This window comes from Diabrotica virgifera, chromosome 4 (genome assembly GCF_917563875.1).
Source record: "Diabrotica virgifera virgifera chromosome 4, PGI_DIABVI_V3a".
Lineage (NCBI taxonomy): Eukaryota > Metazoa > Arthropoda > Insecta > Coleoptera > Chrysomelidae > Diabrotica > Diabrotica virgifera.
Genome location: NC_065446.1, coordinates 108,253,100 through 108,270,535, shown reverse-complemented (window position 1 = coordinate 108,270,535; position 17,436 = coordinate 108,253,100). Strand labels below are relative to the sequence as shown.

The window sequence follows — 17,436 nt, the reverse complement described above, 5'->3', positions numbered from 1 at the left end:
TAAGTGGGATTACTTGCTTTTAGGTTCACTGATGATGGACTGATAAGAGTGAAAATGTTTTGAACGTAATCCTTTTGGATTTTTTAAAATTTTAATTTTTTATTAAAATATACCAACTACACCAAGGAGTGTTTTACTTCACGTTAAGTCATTTTTCATTAATGTTGCAGTCATTGGCCACGCCTCCATTCCATATAACAAAACTGAGAATACATAACATTTCAGAAGTCCGATTTGAGAGATAGGGTGAAGCTGTTAGAGGTCAAAATTTGCTTCATATTAGTGAACCACGCTCTTGCTTTTTTTATCTAATATCAGTTGTCTTGATGGTTGTTGGGTTTTTTCTTACTAATATCCGTTTTTTGTATTTTATTCATTAGACAAGAGCTCCATGTATCTTTATGCCTTTTATGCTTTCCTCCAGCGCTGTGTTAAATACTTCTTCTGATTACATATTAAAGAGAATAGGAGACAAAATACAGCCCGGCCGTACGCCTTTCTTAATCTCAATTTTATTGGTCAATGTAGTCCTACTTTCACTTTAGCTGTTTGACCCCAATAGAGACTCGCTATTGTTCGAATGTCTCTGTAGTCGATTCCGACTACAGAGTGTAGGTACAGAGTATTGACGATAATTGCTACTCCTCGTCCATGTTGGTTATTACCTAATGTTTCCGATTTTAATAAGATACGTTTTTTTTTTTTCGAAAGGCATATTGAGTTTTTTAACCATGTCTGGCTTACCTTTAATATATTTATATTTAGTCTTAGTATGATAGAATTGATCCAAAAGATGGTATAACCCAGACATCCAAAGTGAAAGTTGTCCTCCTACACCAAATTGTTCTATATAATCCACATAATGTTCAGAAAAAAGTCACACCATTTTGACCGTCGGGTTTGGGGTGGGGGGGAGATATCGGTAAATTCGTAGTTTTTTACGGTGCGGTTTAGCTTCTATACAAAAATGTTCTACATTAAATTTGAAATAAAAAAAGGTCCTATGGATAATCTTTTTAAAATGAACGGTTACAAAGTTACGGAGGTAGTATAGTATAATTGGTCCAAAAAAAGGCCTAACCCAGACATGAAAAAAAAAGTTTTCCTCCTACACCAAATTGTTATATGGTCCATATATGGTTCAGTAAAAGGTTACACCATTTTGAGCGTCCGGTTTGGGGGGGAGATGGGGGAGAAGTCGGTAAATTAGTAGTTTTTTTAGGTTTTTCTTCAATATTTTTAAAACTATACTTTAGCGTAAACATGGTTCTATACAAAAATGTTCTACATAAAATTTAAAATAAAAAAGTCCTATACATAATTGTTATAAATCAACGGTTCCAGAGTTACGGAGGGTGAAAAGTGGAGGTTTTTGATACCTTTTATATTTTTTGGGCACTTGATGATAGTTTTGGGTAGTGAGGTTGACGTTTCTTCAAGGGCTTATCACTAACATACCATCGGCCACTGAAATAGCAAATTTGATTTATAAAACACAATCCTGTTAAAGAAAATCAGTAGGGAATTGCAAAAACATATAAAAAGTATCGAAAACCTCCACTTTTCACCCTCCGTAACTCTGGAACTGTTAATTTTATAACAATTATGTGTCAGACCTTTTTTGTTTTAAATTTTATGTAGAACATTTTTGTTTAGAACATTGTTTACGCTAAAGCATAGTTTTAGAAATATTGAGGAAAAAGGAAAAAAAAACTACTAATTAACCGATTTCTCCCCCATCTCCCCCCCCCCCAAACCGGATGCTCAAAATGGTGTAACTTTTTACTGAACAATGTGGACCATATAGAACAATTTGGTGTTGGAGGAAAATTTTACTTTGGATTTTTAGGTTAGAACTTTTTTGGACCAATTATACTATACTACCTCAGTAAATTTGAAACCGTTTATTTTAGAAGGATTATGCATAGGGCCTTTTTTACTTCAAATTTAATGTAGAGCATTTTTGTATAGAAGGTTGTTTATGCTAAATCGTATAGTTTTAAAAATATTTACGAAAAACGTAAAAAATTACGAATTTAGCGATTTCTCCCCCCTCTCCCCTCCAAACCCGCTCAAAATGGTGTGACCTTTTTCTGAACATTATGTGGACCATATAGAATAATTTGGTGTTGGAGGATAACTTTCACTTTGGATGTCTGGGTTTAGGTCTAGTTATACCATACTATCTGCTCATTTATTGAAGATGTTATGCATTTTATCTGGATAATACATGCTTTTGACGTTCCCTGTTTTACAAGGTTTTCATCTGGACATTAAAGAAATGTCGTAGTTTCTGCTATCTTTCTGCATCCTTATACCGTTTACCAAATGTTTTGTTCATGTGCCTTCGGGGCTGATTTATCAACTCCACTATTTGAAGAGCAACGCTCCAATCAATGGAACAATAAAAAGAATGTAATATTACTTGTTCTTCTTCTTAAGCCTTAAGTAATCAAACTTTGGACATAGGCCTCCCCCAATTCAATCCAGTGTTTTCTATTATGCGCCACTTGTTTCCAGTTGTGTCCTCCAATATTCTTAATGTCATCAGCCCATCTCATTTGTGGCTTTCCTCTGCTTCTCCTTCCTAACCATGGTCTCCATTGTTGTAATATTATTAGAAAATAGCATTTAAAGTGCACTTCGTACAGAAATAACGCGCAAATATATCTTTGCCAAGTATTTGGAACAACATACTACGAAATCAGATATAAAAATGATGAATGGCAGAATTTTAGAAAATGTATTAACAAATAAGATAATCTAGTCAAGAAAAATAAAATAAGAACCAAGAAAAGAATTATGACAAAGAATCAAAAATTAAAAGAATTGTTATTATGAAAAATATGTAAGTAATGGAAAAAAGAGAGAAGATTAGAATCTTTATAAATACAAGACTTAAAAAGCAAATCTTAAACAAAAATACGAATAGTAGCTGATATATACTTACTTTTTGTTTTCCTCAGTTATATGTACAACAGTTCGCAAACTTGGAACTCTATCACTATATATTTTGCCTGGTTTGCTGTCCTCTAATTCCGGACAAATTGATTTCAATAGGTGATAGTAATCTTGTTTTCGGAACACATCACCACATATAAGGCCTTTTATCTTTACCTGTTTAATCAAATTCTCTGCTTCGTTGGCTTGGTAAAATGGATTCATTGAGACCTAAAAATATATAAAAGATAAAGGCAGTTTTGTTTTTTTTTATTCAGAGTTGGACCACCATCTCCATATAGCTATTTCAGCATCTATGCATCCTCAGTGAAGCTATGCAGTCACAACTCTGAAACAAATATCAACAATCCTGCCTATTAAACTATAAGAGACTATAACTAGACAATTAAGAAACTATAAGAGAAAACATCTTATAAATATATATTATTTTTTTTTTTGTAGATCTGTGTCTAAAAATAATTACGCTAAAATCCTGGAGAACTGACTGCAGTCTACATTTATAACAATGCCAAAGAGACCGGATACCCAGCTCTGTAATGACTACACAGCTCTGTGATGACTTATGAGCTTGATTAATCATATCACTAAAGCGTGCACCAAGATCACTCATAGAAGTATATTATAGACACATGTGAGTCAAATATTGATAGATCGCAGTTTGGCTTTCGGAAAGTACTTTTCGCTTTCTAGGTGCTTATACAGCGATGTAGATATAGAAGAATTAATATATATTCTGCGGAAGACAGGTATTGATGACAACGATATTCGGATTGTGGCAAACCTACACTGGGGTCAAACAGCAATAGCGAAAATTGACAACGAACTTACTGAAAGCGTGGAGATCAAAAGAGGTGTTCGGCAGGGGTGTATCTTATCCCCACTCCTATTAAATATTTATTCCGAGGAAATATTTAAAAAAATGTATGAAAAATGCAAATGAGGACATAAAAATAAACGGTAAGTTACCGAACAATATAAGATATACCGATGACACGGTGATCCTTACCAGTAGCATAGATGAATTTGTAACGCATTTTTATTCGGAATCAAAATAAACAGAAGATACGATAATTAAACTTAATTACTCCATAAGTTCGTTAATAAAATATATTTATAATTTCTACGCATCGAGCTTATTGTTTGGGCCGATGTGACGATATTTTTGTACATGAATGAATGATTTTGACGATCGCGCGAAATAGGAATTGCTTTTATTAATACGACATGAATGTATAAAGAAAGGGGAGAAAGGAGATCCCGCTCACCTCGCCGGATTGGAAAGACATATAAAGGATATAAATATGATCACCGCTCATATAAGGATAGGTAAGAAGAAAACTGTCGGATTCGCTAAGCTCGCCAAAACGACAGCGGAAGATAATCGGGAAATACTACCTACATAAACTCACCTCTTGTACCTCGCTGTTGTCTATTATTCTTCGATCAACGCTCCAAGAATAATAATCAACTAGGCTTTTCGATCCGATTTTTATATCGTTCGAAACAGTACAAAAACGTGTTTTACTTAAATCATTGGCGTACTCTAGACGATAAAATTATATTATCGTCACAAATTATAACAGACAATGGAAAGGGTTAATTCAGTTAGTGATATCCACAAAATGGATGCTGATAAGCAAAAAGCAGCAACCTGCTCCAGCGTTACGGATAAACATACTCACTGACCATGTAGAATCTTATGTATATCACATGACATCAACGTAAATGCAGAATGGGAACAGGGCACAGAAATTAAGGCGAGAATAGAACGAGCTAGGGCAGCATTTAACAATATGAAAAAGCTCCTAATAAACAAGAATTTGTCTCTACCCCTAAAACTACGTCTAGTTAAATTCTACATTTTTCCGACCTCACTATATTTTCCGACCTCACTAAAAAACTAGAAGCATTCAAAATATGGATGTACCGACGCATTCTACATATATCCTGGACCGAACATGTCACCAGCATAGAGATAATCCACAGAATCGGAAAATAGAAAGAAATCATGAGCACACTTAAAAAAAAAGACTTGAAGATCTAGGCCACATATTGAGACACGACAAGTACCGTCTACTGCAATTTATTCTTCAGAGGAAAATAGACAGTAAGCGAGAACCAGGCAGGAGAAGACACTCGTGTCTCCAAAATCTGCGGAAGTGGTTCGGGCTCACATCAGTCGAACTATTCAGAAGTGCTGCAAGCAAGATCAGAATTGCCATATTAATAGCCAACGTTCGCAACGGACAGGGCACATGAAGAAGAAGAAGATCTGTATTTAACTAATTGACTATCAGAATCACTGGCTATAAACTCACTCCCTGATCCTTGAAACTAATTATTTTAAAATTAACGTTTTTTTGGTGACGCCGATTTTTGTTATTACACTTTCTTTTTATCTATCCATTAGGTCAAAATAAATCTTTGTCTTCTTCTTCTTCCATATTTTCCCATTATGAGTTTGGCGTTTTCGTCCTCCACGGCACTCTATTCTCCCATCCACCTTCTCTAAAGTCTTTATCTATCATAGCATTTCCTATGTAAGTGTTCCATCTCATAGCAGGTCTTCCTCCCCGTCTTTTTCTCGGCGGGTTCCAGTCCAATATTCTTTTTAGCCAACTGTGCTCTGCATTCTTTGTACATACCCGTACCACTACAGGGCTCTGTTTTCGAACTTTTTCGTAATTGGGCATGCTACTTTCATTCAGTTACATATCTCCTCTGTTCTTATTCTATCCTCTCTGGTGATTTGTAGCACACATCTTCTCATAAAGCCCAATTCAACTGTTCATACTATATTTCGTATTGTTGTTGTCAGTGGCCATACGTCCGCCCCTTATAGGGAAATATTCAGCACTGTACGATAACTTGTACATATGTGAGATTGTGAATACAATCTTAGGGTTGGACTGTATTTAGGATTGCTAGGTTCAAATGGGAATATAAAATATAAGGTTTTATACAGACAATATTCATATGTATAATAAAGTCTTACTAAGTTGTGAAACGTTGTAGATCACTAGAGCCGTGGTCACACACGAATTGAATTTTGATTGCTGCCCTGATGTATGCCGCCACTCGCGAATTATGTTCGTGAATACTGTTCGTACACGTATTGCTATTGTTGAGCAGAGTAAGAGTTGAGCAGTACCGACTTGATGCGTCGAAAGATAGTGGCGAAGAGGACAAATTTCTTCTGTCCCGAATCCAAGTATATTGTCTGTCTGTAAGGGATGAGGAGAGAGGGTAAGAAATAGGAGGGATAAAATGGTACTATTGAACAGGGCTGGCTTGAGTTTTATTTAAAGTTAAGGGTTTTAATAAGGGATTAAACACAGTAAAAAATATAATAATATTTTTGACATGTGAAAATTGAAAGAGCACTATGCTCTGATAGATCTTTTTTTTCTTTGGTTTTCCATATCACTCTTTGAAGTGCTTTCGTTGCTTGTTTTCCTCGCGCTATTTTCATTTCTATATACTTTATACAAGTACCATATCGGCTTATCATTGACCCTAAATAGGTACTTAAAAGTCTACAACTATAAATAGTCTCTTCTAAACTTAAGTTCAAAATGTGCAACCTCAGATCGAATACACAATTTATTCGGTCATAAATCTTGAGTCCCCATTCACAACGACGGCCTCTAGTCGATTTCAGCTGAACTAGCTTTGAGGGTGTTTTCAATGTCAAACGCTGAGCGCACATGCATTTGAATCAAATAGGTAATATTCATTATTTATTTTTACAGGTTTTTTATACAAATATTATTTACAACATAGACTTCAACTTTTACTGAAAGGTGAAGCTTTCATATTAATAATTTTATATTACCAATAATTAATTTAAAACCTGACAAATAAATATCAAATATTACCCACTTGTTTCAAACGCATGTGCGCTCAGCGTTTGACATTGAAAACACCCTCAAAGCTAGTTTGACCGAAATCGACGAGAGGTCGTCATTCTGACTTAACATCGCTAATAGCTAATACTCTTTCTTTAATTTCCCTATCATATTTATCATATTCCTTGCCCTCCCTGTCTTGTGCAAAAATGACTTGGTCGTCGGCGAAAAATATAATATATTCTCTTGTACTGATATGACCATTGTTGTCCATTTTCTATACCATCTTTTCAAAGCCTGATCGATGTATAGATCAATCAGATTCCTGTTTGAGGCATTTTGCTTCGATGACTGTTTGTGTCATTTCATTATTTGCACCTGTTTTTATTTATTCAGTCTTTGTATTATACATACATATAATATACACAATTCTCTCTAGCTTGTACCCTTCTCAGTGCTTCCCACAATAGTCCACGGTAATAAGGTTTTTTCCATGACACTTAAACACCCAGGGTACTGAAGCGTTTTTTCGATAGGTAGTACCTATAAGAGCAAATTGTAACTATTTCCTGCGTAAGATCTGGCGGCCATTTTTATTTACAAACAATTAAGTCTCAAAAAATGGCATTTTTCACTTTTTTTTCAAATCAGTGGAAAGCAGGGAACTTGTGGTTTGTTTAGTACATCTTTGAGATTATGGAAAAAGCTTTAAAATGACGTATTACAAAGTTTGATATACTCATTTATTGTTATTATAATTGCAAAAATAGGTCGGAATTGTAAAAAAAATATATTTTCGCAATAACTGTTGTAAAAATTAGTGTACAGCTTTCAAATTTTTGTCAAATAAGGGTTCTTTGGTGCTTAATATGTGATAAAAATTTCAAAGCGATTCATTGAATTGTTTAAATTTTATTCAAATTTTTTATCCCAGAGAGCATTTTTTTGCAATAACATGTCAGAAGAAAATGACGTTAGAACCATTCCACAGGTGTCAAATGAAAGAGCATGAGCTATATTTTCAACTTGGTTTAAAGAAAGTGAATAAAAAATGCATTTATTAGTAATAAATACTTATGCAAAAGTATCGTAAATCTTTCCTTATAAACTTTTTATTTTGTTATATAAGAAATTATACATATTTATTACAATTTTTTATCAATTATGATATAGATAACATTAGTTGGTAGTTGTGCACTTAAAACAGGGTAAAAAAGTTAATTTTTTTGGAAAAAGTTATTCAAAAAGCTTATAAAGAAAAATTGACGATACTTCTGGATAATTATTTATTACTAATAAATGTATTTTTTATTCACTTTTTTAAACCACGTTGAAAACGTAGCTCATGCTCTTTTATTTGACACCTGTGGAACGGTTCTAAGGTAATTTTTTTCTGACTTATGTTATTGCAAAAAATGCTCTCGGGGAAAAACAATTTGAATAAAATTTAAACAATTGAATGAATCGCTTTGAAATTTTTATCACATATTAAGCACCAAAGAACCCTCATTTGACAAAAATTTCAAAGTTGTTCACTAATTTTTACAACACTTTTTTTGCAATTCCGACCTTTTCTCGCAATTATATTAACAATAAATGAGTATATCAAACTTTGTAATATGTAGGTGATTTTAAAGCTTTTTCCATAACCTCGAAGATATTTGTACTAAAAAAATCATAAGGTTCACTGTTTCCCGTTGATTTAAAAAAAATAAAGGGGGAAAATGCCATTTTTTGACAGTTAATTGATTATAAATAAAAATGGCCGCCAGATCCTACGCAGGAAATAGATATAATTTGTTCCTATAGGTATTACCTGTCGAAAAAGCGCTTCAGTACCCTGGATGCTGAAGTGTCACGAACAGGGTATATTTTTGTCTTATTACCCTGGCCTACAATGATTGTTTGCTGAGCACGCTACCGTGTAATTTTTCCAAGTCGAATAAACCATTATTGTACCCCCAATTGGATAGATACAAATAAAAATTTGAGATTTGTTGTCCACCCAAATTGGGTAGACATACACAATATTTCGAGTTAATGGAAAAAGCTGGTCACTTAACCTGTTAAAGAGATAATCTTTTTATACTCACCATCACAAAACCTCCTCTGGCACATGCTATAAAAGCTATGTACCATTCTACCAGATTTGGAGCCCATATGCCTATCCGATCTTCTTTTTGAAATCCTAATTTTAAGAAACCAGCTGCTAGTCTATCAGCTTCTTCGAGAAGGCTACGAAATGTCAGCTTTTTCTTTTGATGACATGATACTACAGCTGTTCTATCACCGAAAGAGTAACTGCACTTTTCTGAAAGTTGTCCCAATGTTAAGTGACTAAGAGGATCTTCTCCAACGCAGTGGTAGTAACTGGGTTTGGTACTTAACTTTCGAATTCTGCAAAGGTAGAGATACCTTAATTCCTTAGATTTGATAAAAGTTGAAAAAATAAACAGAGTTTAAAGTTTAAGGGGAGAGGTGCAAAATTTCGGCTCAAATGCTATTTAAATGCATTCATTTTTTTTCGAATCTTGAGAAAACTGATAAGTACTTTTGAAAAATTTAAACGCAAAATGAAAGATTACGTTCTTATCGAGTGCCGAAAGTCCCTGAAAACTTCTACAATATTTATCCGAGGGACTTTCGGCCCCCGAAAATAATGTAGTCTTTCACACAGCGTTTAAATTTTTCAAAAATTTTATTAGTTTTTACAGGATTTGAAAAAAATGAGCACCATGTCCGTGGTGATATTTTCCAAATCGAACACTCGCTATCTTGTGGTGACAGGACATAGTACGAGATCCAAATATAGGTCGATCTGTACCCATCTGCTTGGCGGATGAAACATTTTTTTTATGAAATTTCGTACATAGACAAATATTTCTAGCATGGGTTGCCTATCAAAATCCATAGGGTAGTCAGAATCGCAAGAGATGCACTCGAGAACAAGAAATATTGTACAGCAGCCTTCCTGGATGTCTCCCAAGCCTTCGACAAGGTATGGCATAAAGGTCTAATATCAAAATTTAAAAGAAAATTGCCTCATCCAATCCGCATGCTCCTACAATCATACCTCACCGGCAGATCGTATCAGATAAAACTAGGGGAGGCCCTCACTACTCTACAACCCATCCACTCTGGCGTACCCAAGGAAGTGTCCTTGGACTCACACGGTACCTCCTGTTCACAGCAGATATACCAACTTCAGATCGTACAACAATTGCAACATATGCTGATGACACTGTCCTAATGGCTTGCCACGAAAATCTGACCCTAGCTTCACAGATACTACAAAGTCGCTTAAATAGACTTGAAATAGAGTTTAAACCAGTGATTCCCAAAGTGGTCCAGGTGGACCCCCAGGGGTCCACGAGGGACTCAACGGGGGTCTACGTTGGCGTGAAATAAAAATGGGGGTTCACAAGTTGTAAGTGGGGTCCACGAAAATTTTATAGTGATTTGGTATTTATTTAAACAATTTCCATTTTTTTCGTAATATATCAATGGAAATCGATGGAAATAATATTGTTTTAATAGTAGGGACACAAAAATGCCATTATAATGCATTATAATAAGTTATTTTGATTAAAAATTTTAATTTTTGTGTAGAAAACTTATATTTTTACGTTTTTATATTTTGCCCCATTCCCAATAAACATGTCCTTCGATATGACTGAAAATTTGAACAACAGATAGCCAAAACACAGGACTTTAATTGGTTAAAAATTTTTTTATAGTTTTACAATATAAAAAAAACGCGTTGAATAATATCAGAGTCAAAAATATAGGCGTCTACTTTAAGTACAATTACCTCGGAAAATATCGACCGTACGAAAAAAATGGTTAAAAAAATTGTAATAATTATTGTAAACACGATTTATTTGGAACAATTTCAGTTCCTAAAATTTTTGTCGAAAAGTTGAAAATGATGGAGATAGTGAACAAAAGCCACCGCTATCAAACCAACCAGGTCTTATGCTCGCGCCGCATACGTACTACGTGTGTAAAAGTGTATAAAATTTAATTCTCTTCATTTTTGTATAGGTACATTTTTGGTATAAAACTAATAATAAACGAGATAATTCAATAATTATGCTCTAATTGTCACTATTTCTTAATGTCTCTAATTTATAATAAAAGAAATTACTTATAGGAAATCATATTTTCAACAATTTCACTCCTTCCACTTTTTGTCGGAAAGTTAAAAATGGCGGAGATATTTAACAAAAACGGTTCTCCTTTAAAATCAAGATGGCGGCTAACGCAATGGCAGAATTCATTCGCAATAGAATCTTGCTTGGGTAGCTCGGCATGCAAGATCAAATGCTAACCCGACTGGACTATAATTTTGACTATGATATTAGTGCATGTAACTTTGCTTGTATTGTAAAACTATACAAATTCTTTTAACAACTTAAAGTCCTGTGAATTGACTATCCCTGGGAAAATTTTCAGCCACATAGAAGAACATGTATTTTGGGAATGGAGGTAAATGTAAAAAACAGTATTCTACAGGTTTTCTACCCTAAAATTTGATCAAAAACATGTTTTAAATAAAGAAACTTGTTATAATGCCTAATAATCATATTTTTGAGTCCCTTCTATTAAAACATTATTTTTTCCATTGATACTTCTCCATCAAAAATGGAAAGTTTAAATAAATTCCAAATCACTGTAAAATCGCTTGGAATGATATTTTGAGAAAAAAAAAAGAAGAAAAAGACGGTTCGACCTTCATTAATGTCTTATTTTTTTCACCCAAGTTCCCCCACCCCAGGCAATTTTCTAGACCCGCCACTGACGTACAGAGCTACGAAATACTACTTCTGCTGGGGGTCCACCGAAACCAGTAAATTTTTTAAAGTGGTCTACGAGAAAAAGTGGTTTGGGAACCTCTGGTTTAAACTGTGGAGAGTCAAAGTTAATAGCTCCAAGTCAACACACATTACATTTCCAACGATAATATACATAGGGATCTCCAAGTCCAAACCGTCAAAGAAGAAATTGTTTAAAACTAAATGATGGTTTTGCTTGTTTTCGATTCAGAGGGTTGCACACCAGCTAGACAGGCTGTTTATACCATTTCAGGCGTCCTCAGTAGCTTTCGATAGTGTGCCTACCTCTGGACCGAAAAACAGCTCCACCATCATTTTAAAGGGAATCTAAAAAATTATTCAAATTTCCCATCAGACGCAATACAGCGACATCTACTAACAAATTGAAGAATCTCAGATGCAGAATCCACCAATTTAATAAGAATTAAAAATGGTAAATAGTATTTTAAAACTGAGATTTTTCATGTTGAAAGTTCTTACTGGTACATCCTTAATCTGCGACTTTTTCAATTAATAAGACAGCAGACGACGAATATAGAAAACGAAAGGGAAACGATCACATTTCGCTTTCATTCGTCTAGGAAAAACGGACAGCAGAGGAACTTTTAGTACAAGAAATTGTTTCTCTGTGCTCCAAGTACCACAATAGACTACAGGTTCACCCAAACATATTGGTCACCAATCTCCTGACACCCCTACAGAACAGAAGACTAAAAAGAACAGACACTCTTGACCTAAACACTAACTAATCATTCCCACTTATTACTATTGTATTACTATTCAAATTCATTCAATTAATTTATTAATAACTGTACTAATTCAATCTTTATTGTACTCTTTTAGGTATTCACCACTGGGTGAATACTGACTGTGTCACACTCTTAACACTCATATGTATTGTTTATTATTTTTTTTATAAAATAGATTGCAATAAAATGGATATCAACAAAAAATGTTAAGTGACTAAGAGGATCTTCTCCAACGCAGTGGTAGTAACTGGGTTTCTTACTTAACTTTGAATTCTGCAAAGGTAGACATACCTTAATTTCTTAGATTTGATAAAAGTTGAAAAAATAAACAGAGTTTAAAGTTTAAGGAGAGAGTGAGAGAGTTTTAATTTAAATGCATTCATTTTTTTCGAATCTTGAGAAAACTGATAAGTATTTTTGAAAAATTTAAACGCAAAATGAAAGATTACGTTCTTACCGAGTGCCGAAAGTCCCCGAAAATTTCTACAATATTTATTTTAATAAGTTACAGGGGTGAAAAAAAATTTAGTGTGATTTTTAATTTCAAATATCTCTTTCAAAGGAAACGTTTTATTTATTCCGAGGGACTTTCGGCCCCCGAAAATAATGTAGTCTTTCACACAGCGTTTAAATTTTTCAAAAATTTTATTAGTTTTTACAGGATTTGAAAAAAATGAGCACCATGTCCGTGGTGATATTTTCCAAATCGAACACTCGCTATCTTGTGGTGACAAGACATAGTACGAGATCCAAATATAGGTCGATCTGTACCCATCTGCTTGCCGGATAAAACATTTTTTTTTATGAAATTTCGTACATAGACAAATATTTTTAGCATGGGTTGCCTATCAAAATCGTGTCATAGCTATCCTTAACACGTTGACGGACAGAAAGTCTATAGACGTCCAATTTCCATTGATGTCATGTGACACAACTTCTATAGACGTAGCATTTTTCCCTATTCTACTTTGCAAAATACATATAGTGTCACAACACTTGCTTATACATTTGACGCACTGTCCGTCAACGTGTTAAGGGGAGGCCGTAGGGGTTGAAATCAATATTTCAACCACATTTTGTTTCTGAAAGTATGGTAGAATTATTTTATTTTTAAATTAAATAGGTATTTATTTATAGGTAAATATTCAGTACAATTCATAGATTATTCAAGAAAAAATTCAAGGAAAAATATTGAAAAATAAGCCAAGGGTGGCAAATTTTTAAAGACACCTTAAAAAACAATGCATTTTGCGGTGGACTCATGAGAACTGATCATTGGATAATGGTAAACAAAAAATTCAAAAATATTTTATTAGCTTATGAGTTTCTCTAGGTAACGCTTTCGAGTTGTTTTGGTTGTAATCAGGAGCAACTCCGAATTGCATGAAAATTTGGATTTAGGTTCTACTTACCCTCTACTTCAAAGTTGAATTTTTGCCGTTGGTTGCTTTTACTTAGGGGGTGACAGTCACCTCTTCTCGGGGGTGAAAAAACACACGTTCAAGGCAAGCCCGGAAATGGATAAACTGACTGATTCTAAGCTACTTTCGTTTTATAGGGTTTTTTATGTAAGTCAATACTTTTCGAGTTATTTGTAATTGAAAATTTTTATTTTTCGACAAAAAACTACGTTTTAAGAAAAAAACTACGTTATTTTCGTAAATAACTTAAAAAGTAAGTATTTTATCGAAAAAAATATTTTTAGCAAAAATGTAGCTTAGAAAAAAACGAAAGGAGTTGTGTATTCGAAAAGTCTATAGATCCAGAAACAGCAAATTTGTAGCTCATGAAATATACGTTTTTATCCGTCCAATTTCAAATCGAGGATTTCATCTTAAAATAACCAAAAAATAATGCACATTTCGGGAAAAACCTATTTAAACTTTTTTGAAGTGTTTCAAAAAGTTTTATTTTAATTGTTTATAAAAGTTTCTAGCATTAAAAATAAGCGGATTACGCTCAAAATAAAGTAGGCCTCCTTTTTTTTTGGAAAAAAATCATGATAATCTCCCCATGTTTAGCTCCCTAAATGAAACTAATCGTTACCGCTTTACAAACAGTCTACTTCACTTATCTATTTTTTATATGATCTGTCAGTTTCAAGTGCTTATTTTTGAAAGGGTTATAGTTAAAAGGGCTTGAACGAGTCACTAATCACGAGGGTATGCAAACTTTGAACAGCCATAATAGGTATCTTAAACAATTTTTATCTTACAGAAAAACCAAATGAAACTAGCATATTTATAACAGCAAAATTTTTAAGATTTTTCGTATTACTAACACTTTTTAAGTTATTTTGAAAAAGAAAGATTTTTCCAAAATTTTTAGAAACATTTTTTTATATTATAAAACCATTTGTTTTTTCAAAAATAAGCACTTAAAACCGGTCAAACTTACAGATCATACAAAAAATACATAGTGGAGTCAATGAAGGTTTTCACCTCCGATTTCGTTGAACCTCCATCGATTTACATGAAAATTGGTAAGTATGTAGAGGATACCTCAAGAAACAAAGGTGACATGGTGCCAACTTGCGCTTTTACCATGGAGGGGGATGCCACCCCTTCTCGGGGGTGGAAATTATTTTATTAAAAATAATACCACTAATCGATAGAGGGAAAAATTATAATTAAAATTTTTTATATAAAGTTATTCCAATAAATCAATAGTTTTTGAGTTACTAAGGATCAAAAGTTTTGATTATTCCTGAAAAAATCCATGTTTTAAAGCAGTTTTTCATAAATAACTCAAAAACCATAAGTTTCTTCAAAAAAGTTGTTATTACCAAAATCGAAGATAATATAAAAATAAATGAGCTCCTTATTCGAAAAATCCTTTATTACATATACAAAGTGAGTTATATGCAATTGAATGTATATTTTTTTTCCGCGAGTACTCAAATCTTAGTATTCAAGCTTAAATAACAGGAAAACGATGCACTTTGTTAAATATAGACACTAAACATTTTAATAAAGTACTTAAAGGTAACTATCAAAAAGCTATATAAGAAGTAGATAGCACCAAAATTAAGCAAGTTATGATGGAAATAAGAGGACCCTTTCAGATTTTTTAAGGAAGAATGAAAAATGAAACATACGTCATTTCCACAAAAATTTAAAGTTATAGTAACCCATTAAAAACTTTATTTATTTTAACATGAGTAATAACTTCAACAATTTTGACCGGTTTAGAATGCATATTTTTGAAAAAAAATACGATTGAAAAAAATTAGAACTTTTCAAATTTTCGTGAATTTCATTTTCTTTTGATAATAACTCCAAAAATACTCGATATACTTACAAAATGTTAGAGAACAAAATTTTAGTTTTAACTTTATGTAAGCTGTTTCTTTTTTAATATTTTTTTACGACAAGAAATAACCGAGATAGAAACATTTAAAACCTAAATTTTACTGCGAGAACCATGTAAGCGGGGCCCTTTCACCTTGTATTTAAAAAAAATAAAGGATTTAGAAAATTATGTTTAATACAGTGTTATAGACCTTTTACTTAGCTTTTTAATGGTTATTGGATGAATCTCATATTTCAAAAATAACGGAGTTATTTTAAAAAAAACCAATAACATTTTCTTTGAAAAAATTTTATAGCGGAGATTTTGTATGTATACAGGTTGTGGGAAGTCCAATTAGTCGTTTGTTGTAGGAGATACGAAAAAAGTTTATTTAGGTGAGATTGGAGCATAGATAATATCAGAAATTAAATACATTTCCAAATATACAGGGCCACCCATATTGACAGAGTGAAACAAAATTATCTTTTGTTTAATGGAACACCCTGCATATTTTTACATTTTTGGATTCTCCTCTATGTTTTATTTCTTAAAATATCAGGTTTTGTGATGTTATACGAAGTAGTTTAAAAGATAATTATTTTTTTTTTTCAAATTTCATAGCAATATTCACCCCCTGTATAACTGTAATGATTTGACATCAGAAAATAAATTTATGTTCAAGTGATTTTTAATACTATTATTGTTAAAAATTGTTAATGTAGCAAAACGTTTAATTTTAGCTAATACAGGGTTGGTCGAAACTGAATGAGTGTTTTCTCAAAGTTTGAGAGTATGAGTTTTCTCAAACGGAGCAGCCTGTAATGTATGTAATGAGCATTGTAATGAAATGCTATTGTATGGCACTTTATTATTTCCCAACCTGCCAGTGAGAACTGAATTTATTTTTGAAATCCCTAACTTTATGTCTTTAATTATTTTAAATATTGTAAACGATTAAAAAACAATTAAATTAAATTGAAATGAATAACCAGTGTATATCTTCCACATTTACTTCATATTTAACGTAGCCTGTACCATAACATTGCACAGATCATTATCCCTGTATAGCAACGATATACCATGAATTGACTTCATACTTGAGAAATGTCCTATATCCAGTCTCACAAAAAAAAAGGGATTCCTCAAACATAATATATATGCAGACAAAATCAGCCAAAGTGATTTGCGATATCTAATTAAAGGCCGTACCAAGTTGGTTTTGTTGAATATAGCATGAAAGCACGACGATACTTTAGTGATAGCGTATTTTTCGTAGTAGCTATAGTATGTTGTTTTATATTATGTATTACCTATATTAAATTAGTTTTAGTGTGTTTCGTTTATCTAAAAAAATGTAAAATAAACAAATATTCTGTTTTTCTTGTAGTTGTTTTTTCGTATAGATATTGTTTTATATTGTAGTAAATTGAATTTAGTTTTAGTATGTTCCGTTTGTTTGTAGAATTATATTTAATTAGATTTGCTTTAATTACTAAAATAAATAAATTTTCAATTATATTTTATGTATTTGTGGAAAAGGAAACCTAGCATTAGCGGCCACATTTCTATAACGACCAATTGTTTTCTATTTTTAGTGGCCGTTATTGTCAGGTTTTACTGTACCAATAATATTTTATTAAATTATGAAATATTATTTAAATAAAAAATTTATAAACTTGATAAAAGAAAGTTTGCTTTGAATTTACTCCTCTATCTAATTATGGGGTTATTTTTAATAAAATAGTGTTCACC

The 17,436-nt window shown here is 32.7% G+C and overlaps 1 protein-coding gene across 2 annotated transcripts in view; it reads right to left on the bottom strand.

Annotated features, from left to right (window-relative positions):
- The window catches only part of LOC126883099 (medium-chain acyl-CoA ligase ACSF2, mitochondrial-like), a 141,137-nt gene that overhangs the window by 61,723 nt on the left and 61,978 nt on the right, over window positions 1–17,436 (bottom strand). For both annotated transcript variants that reach the window (XR_007697499.1, XM_050648341.1), the window contains exons 3-4: window positions 8,903–9,206; window positions 2,951–3,171 (exon numbers count right to left, since the gene is read on the bottom strand). Coding sequence is in view for 1 of the 2 variants with exons in the window: in XM_050648341.1 (XP_050504298.1) it covers window positions 2,951–3,171; window positions 8,903–9,206 (525 nt within the window). In the remaining variant the exon portion in view is untranslated. The remainder of the gene's footprint in view (window positions 1–2,950; window positions 3,172–8,902; window positions 9,207–17,436) is intronic.